Genomic DNA, 20,739 nt, shown 5'->3' on the forward strand with positions numbered 1-20,739 from the left:
GGAAATGTTTTTTGAAACACCTAGTACAATGTACCAGACAGAAAGGATGAAATGAATGTACATTAACGGCTAGAAAACACTTTTTAAAAAAAATTCCAATCCAACTAACACTCATTTAATTAAATAACATGACGTACAGTGTATGTATGTATAAAACTCACTCCTTTTCTAAAATTAGCAGTGCACACTTTAAGACTTGTTTCTTTGACAGTAACATTCTGAAAATGTTTTTCAACTAATATTCCCTAATGTCTACTTACATTGTGACAAATTAGAAATGTGATTTCTCTTTCTTGCTTTGTCCATTTCACTGTTGTGGTTATAACTACATTAAGCACTGGCTCTAGGTTTTATGAAAATGTATGATTATTAATTGTCCATCAGTTGTCTTAGGTCTAACACAATTAGACAACTAAGCATTTAATTATTTCAAATGTCTATTATATTCTAGAAAATATCAAGCTAACTTAATCAAAACACACATACACACACACACAAGCACACATATACAAAAATTTTACACCCACATACCTACTTCCTGATATTGTGATTGGATAAAGCAAGTTTAGCCTTTCAATCCTACAAATTTCCACAACATACATACAGAATGCCATATAAGCCCATCTCTCTATTCCAGTATTCAATTAAAAAAATTGTCTCAATCATTTTACATGTATACCAAGTATCATGATTTCCTTTTAATGACATAACAAACACAAACTATAGTAGACACACATGCCCTGTGGGGAACTTGTTGTGCAGACATGATACTATTTACTATAATTCAGAACAGGGAAAAGATGAGTACATCTAGCATGACAAGTTGCATGATTCACCAATTCCTTCAGGTTAGACATCGATAGGACTACTTCTAGCTCTGAAATAATGCCATTCCAGTTTCTGCAACAACACCAGACACAAGGATTCCAGATTTGCTTGCTGCAATTGCATAAATGACCAAACTAATGTAAAGGCCAAAGTCAGGCTATCTAGATTTAAACTGGAGTGACTTACGATCGGTCAACTCGTTCAAATATTGCTTCTTGCAGGAGTCTGCTTCTGGTTTGGACAAACAGGGAGGTAGTGAAATACATAAATCACTTGTATCAAAGACTAAAAATGTTGCTATGGCAACTGGTATGCCTCCCCTGTATCACATTATTCTCCCAATAGGTTTACAGCTTCACTTAACAATGTGAGACCACGGTTTCACATAATTGCCAAGAAACTGAAATTATATGTTTTAAACAGTGATGGCACAACCCCAAAATATGACTGCTGAGTAAAATAAACATTCCTTGAACCAAGTTTCATTTGGGTGGCAAAATTGTTTCACTTGACCTTTGACCCCCATAACACAGTCTTTCCCTACAGAAATCCCTGTGTGGTAATGCATGTATACCAAGTTTAATTTAAGTGTACACACTGAGATATTTTATCAAGGAAAAACTGTAATTACCACATTGAATAAGTACAATTCTAGCATTTTAACCTGAACTTTGACCTTTGATCCCATCACCCAATACTTCCAAAGAGAATCACTGTCAGGCATAACATGTACAGTTGTGTGTGTACTATGTTTTATGGAAGATACTTCACGTCGTTTTCAGGATAAGAAAAAAAAAAAGAAGAAGAAATATGAAGCATTTTCACTTGAACCATGACCTTATGGCCCCAAACTTTCTCTAGACAATCTTTGTTCAGTAATACCCATATACAGTAAGTTTCATGAAAATACCATTAGGCATTGAAGGAATATGGGGTGGTAATTAAATTTTGGATCTGACCGTGGCCTTTGACCTTTGACATTGAGCATGTGTACCCACGAATTGATAGGCATAGTTTCGTTCACTCATACATACATATGCCAATTTTCATTTGGATATCTCACATGGTTCTGAAGTTGCATCATCCACAAAGTCGATTACGGACGGAGGGAAAGACGGACGGAAGGATGGACGGAAGGATGGACGGAAGGATGGACGGATGGACAGATGGACAACCCAAAAATATGATGTCTCTCGTGACACTTCATTGCGGAGGCAGTAAAAAGAAGTGAAATACACCATTTTATGACATCAAAGTGATTATACAATCAGAGGAGAAAATACAAAGTGAATTTAATTTTGAAATAAAAGACTGAATAGACTCACTTGCTGGTCATGATGCTCTTCTTGCCCACATAGCGGAAATGGTGGAGGCAAAGTCTGCAGGAGAAAAGATGGGATGACACTTGGTTAAAAGCCACAGCCTGTTTCAAACCACACTAGTAAATTCTGTGTGCATATGAAGAGTCCGCACCATGCATCATTCTTTCAAGGCAAGACAAATGATGCACAGTGAGAACATGTGCAGTCAGATTTAGGTTTACAAGGTCATGAAAAACCTGTAATTTTGTTATTTTTACAGAATGAAAATCTCCAATTGGTTGACTGTATGAAAAGAGCATCCATGTTGTCCAATGAGTAGTTATTCAGTGGACTTCAGTATACATTGTATTTTAACACCTGTCTTTTTTTTTTAGGACCTGTTTTTTTTTTTTTGGGGGGGGGGGGGCAGGGACACCAATGTAGACTTACTCCAAGACATCAAAGAGTTTGAGCTGATCCTCCTCTGAGCCCTGGCTCCACCATCCTAGTAGTACTTCTACAATGTGGGAAGAGAAATACAGCATAAACATGTTTGAAACATATTCACAACAGGAACTTTTTGAATGAGATATTTTTCAACAGCTTGAGAAGCTTAAAAACAAAAATGTCAGAAGCTTAAAAAATACATATGTGAGGTATGCCATATCAATGTAGGTGAAAATGATCTCATCAAAAGCACAAAATTAAGTTCTTAACAGCCCCCTCTCACCAACCAAAAATCCATGCATTGGCACGATATTGCTATCTGCTTTTCAGGAGCTTCCGAACTCTTCCTGCTTTTACCACTGTATTTATTATTTTCTTCTCTTTGATTCATCTTTAAATTGTCTCCAAAAGATAATTTCACAGCAGACAGAACTGGAATAAATTCAACATCAGGGTGGTGTGACAACAGTCATGAATGATGTTTTGCAAAAGCTACGATAGGATCCACATGACAAATGTCATAAGAAGAAAAAAAAAAGGAAATATGTTCCAATATACTTCTAAAACAAGTAATATACATTGCATATCGATATAAATATCAATATATTTCACTTGAGCTCTTTCTGTGCCAGTGAGTCAAATGTGCATAATTTCACACACAAACCTATGGACAAGAAATAAGTTGGGCACGCAGAGGGAGGGAGGAGGGTTAAAGAAAGGTTCACACCTTCATTGACATTCTTGACTATGTACAGGAAGCAGATGAGTAGGTCTTTGATCTCATGGTCCAGTAGTTTGTCATACATAATAGCCGAAGACTTGGAGCGTGAGTGTGACCGTTGAATGCCACTTTGACCACCATCCACACTAACAGCATCACTGAGAGAACTGTGGGTAGCATTGCCATTGACATGGATCTGACCCATGCTGGAGCTTGTATTGCTACTTAGAGAGCTGCTGGAGCCTGCCCGGTCCTTGTCAGTGAGAGGGCGGGGCGTGGAGATGGAGGGAGTACCGCCTAGCAACCAATCAACAAATGCAGATGAATTGAGAATGTAAGAGATACAGAGTGTATATTCTCTAGTACAACATTTTTCCCAAGATAATAGCAAGTAATGAGACTGACCACCATTTAAATGTTTTAGCATGTTTACCTTCTTCCCTGAAGTATAAGGCTGGAATAATTCAAACATTATTATTATTATGAACTGATGGACCAACAAGTGACACAAAAGATAGTATAAATCAATGGGTTTAGTGAATGCTGAATCTCAACAAAGAAAAAATGAAACAAAGCAAAGCAAAACAAAACAGAAACTTGCACCTTGTTGTTCATGAGGTGCTTGAGTCAAGGCTAAAATATTTTGTTTTGTGTGTACTACTGACAGGAGTGACACAAGTGATTTAATCAAAAATTGAAATAGAGTTTTGAATTCTATCATACAATTTCCATCAATTTGAAATAGGCTTTGTATTATTATGGAGAAAGAATGCTTACAAGTGTATGTATAAAGAATGTTTCCCATTTCATATCCACTGCATCCAATGCATACATAAAGCATACACTGTAAGTGAATACTGTAACACATTGTACACTTGCTGGTATGAGACAATCACAAGCAGGTACAGTACATAGAAAGAAAGGAGGCAAAATGTATCATCTCTTTAAAAACTTAAACGATCGTAAACTTAAATTGGATCATATTTTTTTTCTGCTGTTGTCACCTGCACTTATATCAGTCAACCCTTTCCAATGCCAACGATTTGTTTTGAAGCAAGTGCATGTACATGTATATGATGCACTGTGAATAGAAATGTTTGTGCTGAGTAAAAGTCACAAAATGAATTTTTTAATGAATATCTGTGCTACATATTATGCTTGAAGAACAAATACTTCTTTTTTTTTCTTTGGCAAAGAGAACATTGATGACAAACACTGTCCCTAAGAGATGTGGATTGAGTGATGGATGATGATTACCCTGTGCCTACCAGGATTGCCCTCACAATCCTCCACCCTCCCAAGGAATGTTTCTATCCCCAGGTTCAGTGCTCCCATACCAACCTGCCATGCTGATTTGTAGCTAGTGATCAATTTATGGAGGAAACATGGGAATTTTCCCACCAATTTACAGATAGTGGTCATTATGACTAATGGGGCTAGGTGATACCCACATAAAGGTGGGCTGTGGGCTTCAAACAGGTTGTGTGATTGTAGCAATGGAGGGATCAAGGAATAATTAACACGGAATGCCTCATTTATGGGGATATACACTGTAGCTGGTGTTATATAGTACACATTTTGGAATGGTAAGGACAAAATACAGAAAATAATGAATATGCAAAGAAATGAAGACTAACTGATCAAGCATGCATGCACAGCAATTACAATTACACAGAAATCAACAATGAAAACAGGCACACAGGCAACATGCACTAAACAGCAATGAGCATGCATACAAATAATGTTAACATTGAAACATAAAGGCAAAGGTACACTCTACATTTCATATTCAAACTTGATACAAGTATGTCATACATGTTATTATACTATAGCTCCCATATAGAACAACACAGAATAAGGTCATAAGTTATTGTAGTCCAATCCTCAATTGATACACCACTTGACAATATTTTTGCATCATAAGCATTGGAACTTTGAAAAGAAATGTTCGGAATGAATCAGGGTATTACAATATGGATATTGGAAAAAAAAGCATTCACAAATCTGGAGTACATGGCACACTTATTTCCAGCTCCAGAAAGACCAAGAATGCTGGGAGTGCCTCAGTTAACCAGCACAGAGGGATCATCAACTGTCCTAGTCTTGGTCAAAGGCCCTCATGCTGTTGCTGGCCTTGACAGTCTTGAGCAAAGAGCCAGATAACCAAGGCTGAGCATGTCCATTGAAAGGCCTTTAGTGATGTGCAAATGTGATTATCAAACACAGACTGGGAGAAAGCCTAACCTGGGCACCAGTCCTACTAAAAGAAAACTTGGATGGGTCTCCAGTGGCCCTCTTGCTGGGGCTTGCCTCTCCCTGGTGACTTGATTCCTTCTTGCATGACTACCTTCTCCTCATGTTCTGCAATTAACCCGTTGAGGACGAGTCCCGAGTATACTCGGGCAAGTGTCTATGGGAAATGTAGCAAAATCAGCCCGTCCTCAACGGGTTAACACAGCCTTAGACAAAGGCTAAACCTGTCTTGGATAGAGCAGGGTGCTAGCTGGGCGCCAGTGACAGCAGTGAATGTAGTGAACAGACTCAAAATATTCTAATCCTTTCCAGTAGAGTGGGCTCCTGACAAATGTGATATTTGCAAGTTGACAAAAAGCAGCAGAGAAAAATTAGACTTGTGAAATCTGCAAGCTCCTGATGGCAAGCAGGCAAGAAACCCCCCACGGAGCATTGGACTGAATTCATGAATTTTATAGGCTCCAAACTCCAGGCAGTAATAAATGATGAAACTACTGACACCCAAATTGTCCTTTGATACTGTGAGACTTGCTAAAAAAATCCTATGTCAAGCACACATGAAAACCCTTAAATCAAAGCTGGGAGTAGAAATACATCCCTTTTCTTTACAGAGTCGGGAGGGGGGGGGGGGGTGAAAATGAATAAAACAGCACATAGCATGGATCTTATTGTCGTTCTAGTTTCATTGTTTTATATTACTTCTTCACTTTTGGCCTGGGCTTTGACTAAACTTAGATGGAACGTTCAGTGTATCCACTTGCTTCAATATGAATACACCAGACCCAATGCCAGTGTAGTATGTGTAAAACAGTGAGCTCGATATGAATGTGTTTTAAGCTGCGACTTACATGTATGCTAAACCAATGTAGAACAACATCTTGCATCAGTCTGCCATTAAATTCAAGGACCAATGTAAATATGGTATTAGGAAAAGAGAGAGAAGGCAGCCTTTTGCTCTTGTTTTTTGGTTTCTTTGTATCTGAAGATCACCAACATCACTTATCAAGAAAAATGCTCCCCCCATTTTTTAAAGATGAATAGTTCGGGATGTCACCCATTCGGGAGTGCACCTCATAGATGGGTTTTATGGTACTACAATGTACAGGACAGTCAAAGACCTCCTTATGAGACAAAGCTTAATGATGTGGTCATAGCTGTGTACATAACAGTCCTTGAGGTTCCATTAAACCATGTCATACTTAGAAGTCATCCACATAAGTGAATACTTTCACTGGTCTACTGAATGGCATATTGCAAACTAAGATTATTCTCTTACAAATTGTATTGCACAATGTACAGGTCCTCTGTGTGTGTGTGACATTAGAAGGAAAACTTAAACCAACACACAAGATCTGAAAGGTAACCTAGATGATTATCATTTGTCCATAGGATGTATGCTTGCATAGATTTTGACATACATGTACACTAAAGTAAAAGGTACTGTAAAGAATATTTTACAAATATATATGTCATGTACATATATGGATATATATGATAATGAGAGTAATTCCCTTGACATACAGCAAACTTTATTGGATGTTGATGAAGTGAGAGTAAAATCATAAAAAAGGTCTTGTTTCTTTTTCCACTAAGCTTCCCTCTTTTCTTTTTTTTTTTTTTTTTTTGGTCTGCTTTGTTGGTGGCAAATCTTTGTGTCACCCGCTATTAGCATGCAATAAAATACATGTAGTATATAAGTTACATATATACCAGACTAAACACATGAATAAGTTGACATATGTAGAATGTATGGTTCACAGCATGCATACAGCTAAAATCAAAATACGAATTCACACACATGATGATTTAACATTGAAATACTGTAACCCTGACTTGATTTCGTGGTTTGTAGTTTGCTACAAAGACATTCAAACCATTTCAGTGTGATATTTGCCATATGACAAGTTATGCATTGTTAAGTACACCCTCATTAAAGATTGGCTGTAAATAGAAAACCTAACTATGTAAATGGGTTATACACCATATATGTGTGGGAAGTTGGACATTCCATGGGTAAGAACACAATATGATACATCCATATGACTTGGATATACACATATCGATAATACTTTAATAGTAATGGTTACAGGATAGAAGTTAAAACATGGATGAAAGATAACTTGATAAAAATTGCACCCACACCCATCCACTGATGTATGAATGTATTTCATTCTTGGGAATGAATCAATTTTCTTTGACTCAAGGAGGGAATAGATCAAAACAAGTACAAACATGAAGCTTTGTGTGAATACCACAGTGCAGCCATTTGACATCCATGTAAAAAGTCTCGACTCTAGCAACTAAAATCACAGGTTATCAGAATCCCATTGTCATAATAGGAAATCATTGCCATTACCACAACCCCATTACTGTAATGAGGAAATTATGGCCATTATCAGAATCCCAATTTTGTTATTTTCATGCCTTGCTAATACCTCCGTTCCACAGAGATTTTTTTTTTCTCATTGGTCACTGGTCAGAAGCAAAGTTTGTTGCTTCCAGCCACCAAGTGAAGCCTATGGGATTGTAATCTGATGAATCCAACTTATGATGGTCGACTATCAGGTCAGTGTCAGACAGTCTGACAAGATTGCCCCGTGAGGATCACAGAGTGACATTTCTGTCACTGACCTGATAGTCAAGCTACACAAGTCGGATTCATCTTGGCACCATTTCATGAAAGTTGACAGCCCTTACAAGTTTTCAGTCTCTGACAATTTCAGTAAAATCCTTGGTTTTGGTTGGCTGAGAAGCTCTGGTCACTGACTGTTACTATAGTGATTGACAGAGATTGACAACTTGGCAGGGCTGACAACTTTCATGAAACGGTACGCAGACTGCAATCCGATACACTTTGGTGGGTGGCCGCAAGCATCAAACTTTGCTTCCAACGAGTGACCATGAGAACAAATCTCTATGTAATGAGGGTATAAAACAAGACATTCAAGGTCGTGCAATAAGAAACCTTATAAGTATATGAACCTCTATGAAAAAGGGAAAGAAGAAGAAGAAAAAACACACAAACAACATCTAAACTAACACATTTGTTCCACACTGACCTAAACTAACATGTACATGTATTGTAATGTGGCCAAGATATTTTTGTTTTCTAACCATAATGCAATGCATTAAAATCTTTGTTTGAAAGTAATACGTGTAGCATGCAAACTAAATTAGTTGAAAGCAGAGGGTTAATGAAGTTTGAAAATGTTGATTTTAGAATGAACAGCTGAAATCTTAATACAGCTTTAATATCAGTGATGCTTTATATGTAACCATAAAACTAAAAATATAGAATTGAATCCAATGACACAGAATGTCAAACAAGTTTAGTGGAATTTAATATAATGTCAATGTACAAAATCAATGATATTGAAATTAGAACTCAAATTTTCTGCATTCATTGCAAAAGAGAAAATAAGGGAGAGAAGCACAAAATAGTTTCTTTTAGATGAAAAGGTACGAGGTATAATAAGATTAAGAAATTTAATCTCTAAATGTGATTTGCTGTTTAATTATTTCAGCAGCTTGAGAAATAACAGTTAAAACGATGAGACAGGAATTTTAGTTAACGCTCTCATAATACCATCCACTAACTCCACTGAATCTATGTCAACCCATTATGATGACTAATTTGGGCAACTGAATTTTATGATTCATTTCATCATTTCATAGGCTGTATTGGAGCTCAAGGCAAAGATTCCATGTAGGCTTTGTAAAATGTGGGCTTATTATAAAGCAAATTAATTCCAAGCATATGGAAACGTGATAGGTTGTGTGTAAAGCCTGTGAGGATAGCTAAATCTTGTAGAGAATAAGTTAGCCAGATAACACAAAGGAGACAGTAATAGCAAACAGATACATAAATCTATACTACTAAAGTTTAGAAATTTGTATGAAGTCAAATAATCACACCATTTTGTGAAAGAATAGATAACAAGAGATTGTGGGTAGCATCAAATCACAGGAAACATTTAAGTCCCTTTGAGATACTGACTGCAAAAGCTATGCTGTGTCATTTTTATCTTCCAACATGTACTTAGAGCATAGTATCCTAGGAGTAAAATATGACAAGTGCTAATACACTGTAGCAGTCATCTTACACAGAGAACAATTTACTCTCCATCCATGATACCCATACAGTATATTGCTTGCTATGTGATTGCATTTCTTTTTTCTTTCTTTTTTTGAGATCACACTTTGATTTATCTGTGCCATGTGTTATGATAAATGACATTAACTTCAGAATTATTTGCAAATAAAATCAGGAAAATTTTATTTTTCTCCTGATACAAAGTGAATTACTTAACTTGTAATGGGAAGTTTGTCTACTCGAATGTCATTGTACCAGGATGTCTTGTGTTTAATCAGTAGATATGCTACATAAATGCACACTGCTACAAGGTACATTTATGTTTACATCACTGTTTACTGCATGGACATGTCTAGCCAGGTGTCTGTCTATATAGGTTCCAAGCTACAAGGGTCAAGCATGTACCTGCCACTGACTGAAATCACATATGTCATATGTGTTGAATTGCTTGCTAAACAGATAATATAACACAGGGTCAAAGGTCATAGGATACTGCTACTCACATGAATATTAACAGAAGAGGCTATGGGACTGGTGGATATACTTAGAAAAATATATATTGGTAGAAATAAATCAAAATAAAAAGAACTTTGCTATGTCGCATCTGTAGAGGAACTTGGCATTTTAAAGCTTTATAGGCTGCAGCTGCAGGGTATAGTAGCTGATTATAAAGCATTAGTTGATGAGAATAAGAAATGGCACCAAATGGTAGTGAGTGAACTCTGGAAGTAAGAGTTCAAAGGTCACAACCACCACCACACACCTGGAAAGTTCCAGGACAAGCGGTTACTAGATCTGCTGGAGCCGGAGGGAGAGGTTGAGGCTGAAGAGAAGCCCGTTGTGGGCGGGGTAATGATGGCCTGTAAGCCACGCAGGAACTGAGCATCGGCTGTTTCACCTACAGTGTATAGGAGGCACAAAGTTGAAGCAACTACATGTACTAGGTGTTTCAAAAAACATTTCCCACTTTTGATCATAAATATTTCAAAAAGTATTCATTCAATAAAACTGTCATTGATATGAGTAATAGCTGGATAGTGTACAATTTGGTTGAAGGTAATTTGCACGTGAAAGCATAAATCTGTTTCATTAAATCTAAGATTGATTTTGAAGTAAGGTTTCAGATATTGGTCAAATCTTAACCCTCTGTACAAAAATTGAACTTTGCACAGGAACCGATGATGGGTATGTGAGTGTGTGCTGACAATGGCCCTGAACAATGGACATGCCTGAACCACCTGTTGGCTAGGTGTCAGTCTGGCGCTCCCTGGCACATGAATGCTTAATCAATAATTCATGTGGATTGCCCTGGGCACTGCTAGTCTGAATTCATGCACGGTAAAGTGCTTGCAAACACCACATTTCATTCTAGCTGGCAATCATTTTCAAATTTTGCTTCTGACATATCACTAAATTTGGGATATGAATAAGCATAAATGATCTAAAGTTCCTCATTTTAATACAACTGTCTACTAATTAAATAGTCTGACAAATTTTTCGCTTTTTCGATAAAAAGAGATCATTTTTGGTAAAGAGTTCAGCAGCATTTATCATTGGGGTGATTTGTTTCAGAGTAGATTTATTTAAGGCTCCATATACACAAGTGTATACTCTAATTGATTTTCTTTGCTTCCTGTCACCACGTTTACGATAGAACAGAAGGTATTCATTGTACAATGTAAATTTGTTTTTCAGAAGTAGGGAGAGCACTGACGAGACTCAACGACAGTATCGACAGGCGTTTGACTTTACACAGATACTGCCAGAGGCTGAATAAAGACTAGCTGTGATAGTGGGATTTCTCATGAATGAATAATGAAGCATTCAAACCCTGGCCATTGTTCAGGACCATTGTCAGGGTGTTAACCACACACTCCCATACACACCCATTGACCCCTGTGCAAAGTGAAATTTTGTACAGAGGGTTGAAAACAGAGCAAAGTCTGGAACCTAACTGTGAAATTAATCATGGATTTCATGAAACTTATTTATGCTTTCATATTCAAACCACCTTCAACCAAATTGTACACTATTCAGCTATCACTCATATCAATGACAGTGTTATCTGATATGTAGTTTTTGAATTATTAAGAATCAAAAGTGGGAAATGTTTTTTGAAACACCTAGTACATGATGTATCCATAAAGAGCGCCCTCTCAAGTCACTAGCACTAATTTCCACTTGACAAATATTTACTAAATTAAATGATAGCTGTGCTTTGGGTGACGATGTATACTAGTACATGTAATACTTAATTCTGAAGCCAGCCCTACAAATTGTGAGCTGAACATTTATCACAAACATTCAAAAGTTGAGCATACATTCACTTCACACATTATGCCTGACAAGGGTATGAGTGCTTTTATTTGCATTGTCTGTATGATCCCCCCCTCCCCTTCACGTTTTTCAGGGTTCTACATTGCCATACACATATTATATATGTAGTGTTATTATATGCATCTATTATATAAATAGAATTTGAAAGAAATCTCAAAATGAAATCTAATTTAATGCATCTGCACACAATTTTAAACTAAAGGTACTATTCACATTTGATGGTCAGAATTTTCTAAAGTCTAATTTCTTACACTGTATCTAGACATTCCATATTCAAAATCTTTCACTGCAGTCAAATGAAACAATAGCACATATGCACTCATTTACCACATTCATCTTCACTGGAATTGTCTTTAAAAAAACCCCAAACAAACAACACACAATTTTGATCACTGCTAAATTTCAAATAAAGTTAAAATAGTAATATACTTTCCTGTACATGTATGTCAAGAAGATATTACTTTAAGACATGCATATACAAATTATGTGTATATGATTACATCATATTAAAAAAGAAAAATCATGCCAATCATGCCAAAATTGAAAGAAAAACAAAGAATTGATTCAAAAACTATCCATGCAGTTTTAGATAAGCTAATAAAAGCAGGCAAATTCAAGCATTTTTTATTTTTTATTTTTTTTTTGCAATGGTGAAATAATCTTTATTTCAAAATGAAGGGCTAAATAAAAGATATTTCGGATGATCAATACACTATTGTTCAAGGTCATCTGATTTGCATAAAACACATTTCTGTAGATAGCATGTGCTTCTGGAATACCATTGTTTCAAAGAATTTGTTTGGAAAAAAAAGAAGTTTATGCCATTACATGAATGAAAAGACTATTTATACTTTCACTGAGAAATGAAAGTCTCAGTGCTGATCTGAAATCTACATGATTCATGACATTTGATGGAAACCTCTGAGTAAAAAGCTTGACAGTTTATTTTTTTCTCCGAAATCATGAAAGCGACTATAGAAAAACACGAATAGAGAGTGCAGTCACCAGGGATGCCTTAGTTATCTAATGCAATCACTATCAATCAAGCATTAAGTACATAACGTACATGACACTTTCTCTACATTTCCATGAAGTTTACTCAACTCGACTACTAATTTAAGGATTTGGTTTTCTCTGCACAAACTAAATCAAACCTATCAAGTTTCATCACCTACATCATAAAAATGGCATTACTACTGACTCTCCTAGTGACAATTATGGCTAGAAAATGTCACTTTAAGCTTGTGTTGGTTTCCTTTGACGTTTGACTTTTATTGCTACCCTTCCTTAGTACAAGCCCTAAATGATTGAAGCACAATGTTCCTTGACCGTAACTAGTGACCTTTACTGAACAAACCTGATTTGTCTATCTATTCCCATCCTGTTCACCAATAATACGACTTTCCTTGTTGAAATGATTGCTTGGAATGACATTTAAGCCAATAACCTGACCTTTCACCTTGGTGATTTTGCTGAAATCTGATTAGTAGATACATACCTCCTACTATAACATATCTCTGCACAAAATTAACTGTATTTTCCCTTAATAATAAGGGTAAAGAGATATTATTAACAGACAGACATGTTGAAAACATTATGCCTCCTTCACCAAGTTGGGTACAGGTATCAAATGAAAATGCAAAGACTGACTGCATTCACCATGGTAAAACAGACAAAGTTTACTCCACCATGAGCTAAGGTTACTCTGATCATTCTGTAAAAAGCCTTGAAAGTTTTGTTGACTTGGTTGGCACAGTACTTCCTAGTAGGCCTACCTCTGTTTCTGATCTCATCTAATCACTCAGAAAGAGAAGAACTAGATAATTCGATAGTAAGCATGATACATTATTTGCTTTATTTGGAAATTCTCTGCTACATAAGCAGACTCCACATGAAAAAGGTAATATGTTCAACTTAAGGACACTTTATCTGGATAAAGACACTACAATCTACCCTCTAAAATGACTTTATCTGGTTCAAGACATTACAATCTACCTGAGTAAAGAAATCAAATTGTCCCCTCTGATCAATTTTTACCTGCATCCAGTCAGAAATTTCCATCTTCAAATACACTTTATGACATTTTGCCATATAGAATGTGTTTGCCTGGTCTTATAATATAAATATTTATGTTGCAACATCTGGACCCAGACCCAAAACTGTCAATTCTATTACCCTCAAAATATGATCATCTACCTTCTAAGGGTCAGAATCTTGATCAAGAACTTACATAAGAACTTACATAAATAATTCTCAGATCCACTACCTTGAATAAACTGAACATTCAGCCTCCAGCTGGATTCAGAAATCAGGCTATATCTTTTAGCAGACTCAATTCAATTCCATTCAATTCAATTCAATTCAATTCAATTCAATTCAATTCAATTCAATTCAATTCAATTCAGTTAATTCATTCAATTCAATTTATTTACCTAAAACTGAACCATCCTATTCAAAGGATATTTTATGACATGACAGACTCTAACTCACTAAATCATTATGAGTCTAAGTTGTTTCTCACTTTTGAAACCATTCATCTTGTTTTTATCCATTACTTTACCAAAGATATTTTCTGAGATTTATGGCTTAAATTGGGAAAGCAGCAGCTAGATGCAATGATTGATAGCAGTGTTATTTGGGAAATAACCTTTGCAAGGATACCCCCCCCCCCACAAAGTTCAACTTCAAAATTCTTAACCTTTTACACCATAAGACAAAATAAAACTTGATATACCTTGGTACTGATATATGTGACACATGCAAATGTAAAAAAAAAAATATGATGCATACATTTTTAATTCAAAAATGAAAAACCTCCTTTTCTAAAAGCTTGCTCATAGATTTATATCTTAGCCTGCTAGTCACAACATATGATAATATATGTAAAGAAGAAATTAGACACCAACAGAATATCATAAACTGAAATTAAAATGTTAGCATGTGAATACTAGTATCCGTTCTGTATGTGTGAAAGCATAAAATTGCAGATTTTGGCAATTAGTAATAATACCACTTGTTTTCATGGATTTAAAAAAATCTAGAGCAATGGAAAATTTAAGCTATGTTTGTGGTCCAGTCATATCTAAATGTCTGTGCATTATCATGCTTTTTACTGTAGAAATACAAAGTAGCTATCAAATATCCATCAAATCAATGCTTGGTCACTGTTGTGAATCAATCATTCTAAATCTGGAGTTACACTTTTTATCACATATTTTATAGGAAGACATTTTGTAAGGAGATACTTCATTCATGTAGTGACTGCTTGAATGTTGGCCAAGTCACCACACAAGGCAATCTCAAAGGATTCAATTCAATTCATCTCAAAGAATGGTCTGGTCCACTTGATTAGAGTAATACTCATCTATTTTCTAATCTAACAAAATCCATCATGGATATTTTACCATTCACAGAAAATGGTGATTCCTTCATTGAAATCCAAATAATTTGTCCCATCTGAACCTTGATTACACATTCATTCAAATCAATGATTTATTTCCATTACCCACCCTTTGTTTAAATTAGCTGTGCAGTGATTGAAACAAAGCGTGTTAGTCACATAAACCTTGATCATGCAGTGTGCCCTTGTCTGCCAGTTTATAGCCATACCTATTCCATGCATAATTCACAAAGAGTACAAATAGCATTGATTTCTTTTTTATTATTTGTGTGTGTGTGCTGACATTTACCTATTCTTGAAGAAAAGAAAAACAAGTGTTAAAAGACTAGATCACCACACACTTCCTTTATGGTCACATAGCATGCACACCAGTTATGGTCTCTGAGGTCTGCAAGAATTTGAAATTTCATTTACCAAATTTAGCAAAACAGGTGTTAAGTATCTCTGTCATAATTACTCTTTGTCAGTAATGCCTTACTAGATACAAGTTTATCTAACCAGCATAACTAGAAGAGAGACATTGATAACAATCTTTTGAGGATGACCTTTCAAACATAAAGATCTTTTCTCCAAAGGATATAAATAAATACTGCAAGCTAGATTTATTTTGCATATTTATGACTGGAAGAGAAATTCATGGCATTGGTGCATATGGACTAATTTTTCATCTACACCTGTAGATATTCATCACAGCACTTGCATCAGTGCATGAAAACAAACAAACAAACAAACAAAGAAAGAAAGAAACGCTCACCAAATCTTTATTTTAGCATTTATGGAATATGGAATAAGTTTGTCCTGGCAGTAATTTTTGTTAAGAAATGCAAGTTTATGAAATAGTGGTGTTAGTATATGTGGTTCCTTATGTAAAAATATCATAAGCAAAGCAATGAAAATTTGGCCTTAAAATTGTCATTTGTGTTTGGTACTACTTTGAACAAACCTCCATAGCTAGAGCTCCAAGAAAGTCTATTACGGTTTCTAGAGGCGGTAGACGTGGAAGAGATTCGTGACAATCTGTTGGTATTGTCTGCTTGTTCCCCTGAAATGGTGATAACATCACAGAAATCAAGCTGAAAAGAGTATTTCAATTATACACAGAGTCAGAGGCAGTGAATAGTATTAAGATGATTTGAGAGGCAGGAGAGAGAGGTTTTCACTGCAGGAAGACTTGGTTGCATTTTTTAGGTCCCTTTCATTTCATGTCATGTCATCTGCTGTAACATATATAAGCTTCATCACTGAGCAAAGTAGAGGCAAGAAGACAAGAAATCACAAGAGAGAGTAAACAATCACACACATGGAAAGTGTTAGTACTCTGGTTATTTGTCAGACAGGAACTGTGTTAAAGCTGATGTCATAATAAACCAAATATTACACACCTTCTGTCACTCTGAGGATGGTGCACAGAGGGTAATGAGCAAAACCCTTGAAGTACTTCACTCATCAACACGTAATCCATTGTCATGCAACACTCTGCACACAAATGAGTATATGAATATAAGAACGACCCAAGTCCAATTCTTGGCCAAATTCAGTTTGACATGGGAAATTGTAGCTTATGCATGGACTCATCTTGTGTGTAAATGATAAATCCTAATTACCCCCGGAAGTGCCTGAAATGAATGAGTTAAATCTTATATTAATGTAAGAATGAAGGACTTGGGTCATTCTTACATTCATCTAATAGCGCCCTCTCTCATCCTTCTCCCATCTCTATGGCAGAATATCATGTATATGAATCAAAGAATGACCCAAGTCCATATGAATCAAAGAACGACCCAAGTCCACCACACAAAATGGCCTCTCCACAATTAATGTAAATGTTAATTGTCATAATAATATATGTTCTAATTTGTATATACAATGTTGCCTTCCCATCACAGTTAAATAGAATATTATTGGACAAATAAAAAAGATATGAAGTTTTTTTTAGTTTACTCGAAATGATCTTCCATGGACTTGGGTCGTTCTTATATTCGTATACTCAAATCTTTACTTCCCTCCCCCCCCCCCCCCCAGAAAAAAAAAAAATACATATCTGTTCACAAAGTCTCACCATAAATTTACTGAATCCTCATAATGATACAATTAAGATGAATAAAGATAACATCAGCCCAGATAATGTCTCAGTCATGGATGTAGACAGATGAAGTCAGTACAAATAGATACACAAAATTCGTGGCACCAAACATATCTCACTAAAAAAAACCCCAAAAAACAAACCTCATCTGTATTGGAATTCATTCTGAAAATTGGTGTTAAACTTTTGAGATCAATGCAAGATATTTTCCTGAAGGAATTCTCAGCTGTTGATGCTACAGCCTTCATCAGCTGACTGACCTATCTTCGCATTGATCACATGACAGTGAAAAGCGGTCATAGACTGTCGGAAGTTTGTAGTGCCCCCTGTCTTTGTTGAGAGAGGGTTGGTAGGCCCTGATATAGATTGCTCCTTGACTTCCCTTTCAAAGTATCGAGGTTCCCGATCCAAAACTTCCTCCCTATCTAGGTCCATGTGGTGGCCTGGAGATTCAATATGGATATGCTGGGAATCTTCAAAGAAAGGTGAAGCTGGGGTGTCCGTGTTCCAGGAATTCTCTCAACAAAGAGGAGGAGAGAGGGCTACAAACTTCAAAAAGTCTATGAGCTGCTCATTAACTGTTACATGATCAAGGTAAAGACGGATCAGTCCGCTGACGAAGGCTGTAGTGTTGAAAGTTGAAAAGTTTGCAGGTACATAGTGTGTACTGAGATCAAAAGTTTCACACCAATTTCATATCTCACTAATGAGTAGAACCTGTAATATATAAGAAGTGACATACTTTGACTGTGAATATGTGAAATATTTGTTAACTGAATTAAAATGTTTATATGCTATACCTCAAACACAACAACATACTTGTACAACTGGGATAATGACATTTTAAGAACAGTGCTTTTCATATCACCTGCATTAACACAAACACAATGCAAACACCATGAGTGTAACGGATTTAAAATCACACTTCATACTCTGCAAGCTCATCATGCAATACCAGATATGTTTCTGGAGACAGATTTCACATTTCCTTATAAACTAGAGTTATCACCTCCATATCAGCTTAATAGTTATTCAATACAAGTGTATAGTATCAGTATGCTGTGACCTCTACACACTGCAAAATGTCATCTGTGTCTTTACTTCACTGGCACCTCCTGCATGACCACAAGAACAACTTTTTTTTTTCCTAAGGCAATCCACAAGGCCTGATATTAAATGTCTTCATATTACTACACAACCAAAACATTATGGGTCTATGCTTGAAGTGTGTGAGAAAGACAGAAATGCAATTAATGACTTATTGACAAGCCTACTGGATATCTGTCAAACTTGTAGGATTATGCTTAAAGATGACTGCAGTTCTGACAAATAGGGTTCAGCGAGTGACTTAGAATTTGTTAAAGTCTGGTACTTGGAATGTACTGACTTTAGTTATCGGTACTGCTCATTTTGGATATGAACTACATGTAACTTCAATATCAAGAAAAACTGTAACAGATTAAAGGAACATACACAGGTTTGACAAACCAACAGACATTGAACCAACTTCACTGCAACATAGAATGTTTAGGGGCTACGTGATATATATCATGCTATTCATGCCACTGGCTGTCCAGCCACAACGTCCATCTGTCTGGTCATCCATCGAGATGTCACATGTCATCTAAAAAACTAGGACATGCTGGGTACACAGAGTTAGTTTACATTGAGGTGGGGAGGGGGGAGCTGGACTTCAGATTCTAGCATGAGAAAACAAGATTTAGATCAGAGATTTTTCTGTCTATCTATCAAAGGGAAACATTTTTGTGGGACTCTCAAACTATAATAGAAAAGAAATGAAGGTGTCATATTATTGACTGAATCACGCAAGCAAAATATGAGCCTTTCTGGTTGTGTGATATCATGCTTCATGCCAAGAACCTGAATCTGAATATATTTATTGTAAAATTTGTGTCCTAGAAGAGGTGAAGTAAAGATGATGATGTTTATCAGGTTTGTTGGCCAACAATGACTTACTGATATCTCTTATAAACTACCCTTGACCACCATAGACCATTAATGGGCCTGAGACCACCTTGGACCACCTTGAATAACAGGAGAATTCTTTTCTGGCTGTGTCTCCATCTAACTTCACCCAGTATTAATCTAGACTATGTACAGTATAGTTACCTTCAATCCCAGGTATACAATGTATGTTCTTCAGAACGGGAGGTGATTAATCACTCAATAATCTAAGTGGTCATATACATTGTATGCGTACTCTTGAGTGTAATTGTCATACTATTGTCTACAAGTTAGTACGAATCATAAAGACAATCCTGAGACATTAACACACACACACACACACACAAACACAAATATCAAGTGTTAGTGCACGCCCCTTTTTGCTGAATATCGCTCCTGCAGATACTAAAAGTATGCAATATATGACAAGTGACAACTACACAGCAATGCAATGAACTATACCCGCGCCCCAAGGAATGCAATTAGAGTACTATGAATTATACTGATCTACTATGTTGCCCTGACTTAGAAAAAAAAAACACACCCAAAAACCAACAACCATACTTGGAATAGGATATCTAGCACAGGGTAACAATGACAATAGAATCTAATCTATGTACAATGGTACACTGTAAAAAAAAACTTTTTATTTTTTTTTTTTGATAGCATAAAGACATGTAAGGGCACATGCCTCTTCTTTGCAGGGTAATAAGAGGTGAAACTCTATGAATACTACTAGTGTTCACATTATCAACCAAAAAATATCTTTAATATATATATGTGATAGAGTTGCATTTTCTGGCAGGAATATAAAAGAGTTCTTTCTTGAAGTAGATGGATGCATGGTAAGCCAGTCATACTACATTTGAAAAGAAAGAATTTGAGAAGAATTTGAGAAGTACTAATACTTTAGCCTTGACCACTACAGGATAAGGAAGATACATGTATGACTGACATGAACACATTCTCATGTGGGGTAGGATGTAACACACTGAGTCTGTTGCATAGACCTGTAACTCTTTTACTAACTACATACGTGTTGTGCTTTCTTCAAGATCACACCCCAAACAGTGAATAGGTGGGGTGAGGGGAAGGCAAGTATGGAGTCACTGTAACAAAAATTTAGACATAGACACTCACTCTAGTGTGTCAATGACTGAAGTACACTTTAGAAGAGTTCAATTCACACTACCCTCACATTATCTGTATGAATGCTATGTCACCCTTTTCTTTTTGTGAATTCTTTAAACTTATATTCTTTTGAAACAATGGCATTTTAAGGTAAACCCTCAAATGAGTTTGGTTGATCTG

At 36.1% G+C, this 20,739-nt stretch overlaps 1 protein-coding gene across 1 annotated transcript in view; it reads right to left on the reverse strand.

The window, feature by feature from the left end:
- Positions 1-20,739, reverse strand: part of LOC139710850 (dedicator of cytokinesis protein 9-like) — a 119,831-nt gene that overhangs the window by 29,391 nt on the left and 69,701 nt on the right. Inside the window, exons 31-35 of the mRNA XM_071622772.1 lie at positions 16,324-16,422; positions 10,407-10,541; positions 3,304-3,594; positions 2,580-2,646; positions 2,154-2,207 (exon numbers count right to left, since the gene is read on the reverse strand). Of these exons, the coding sequence (XP_071478873.1) occupies positions 2,154-2,207; positions 2,580-2,646; positions 3,304-3,594; positions 10,407-10,541; positions 16,324-16,422 (646 nt within the window). The remainder of the gene's footprint in view (positions 1-2,153; positions 2,208-2,579; positions 2,647-3,303; positions 3,595-10,406; positions 10,542-16,323; positions 16,423-20,739) is intronic.

Source organism: Diadema antillarum, unplaced genomic scaffold (assembly GCF_040938485.1).
Source record: "Diadema antillarum isolate AM-2024a unplaced genomic scaffold, OU_Dant_1.0 seq00001578_RagTag, whole genome shotgun sequence".
In the NCBI taxonomy this organism is placed as follows: domain Eukaryota; kingdom Metazoa; phylum Echinodermata; class Echinoidea; order Diadematoida; family Diadematidae; genus Diadema; species Diadema antillarum.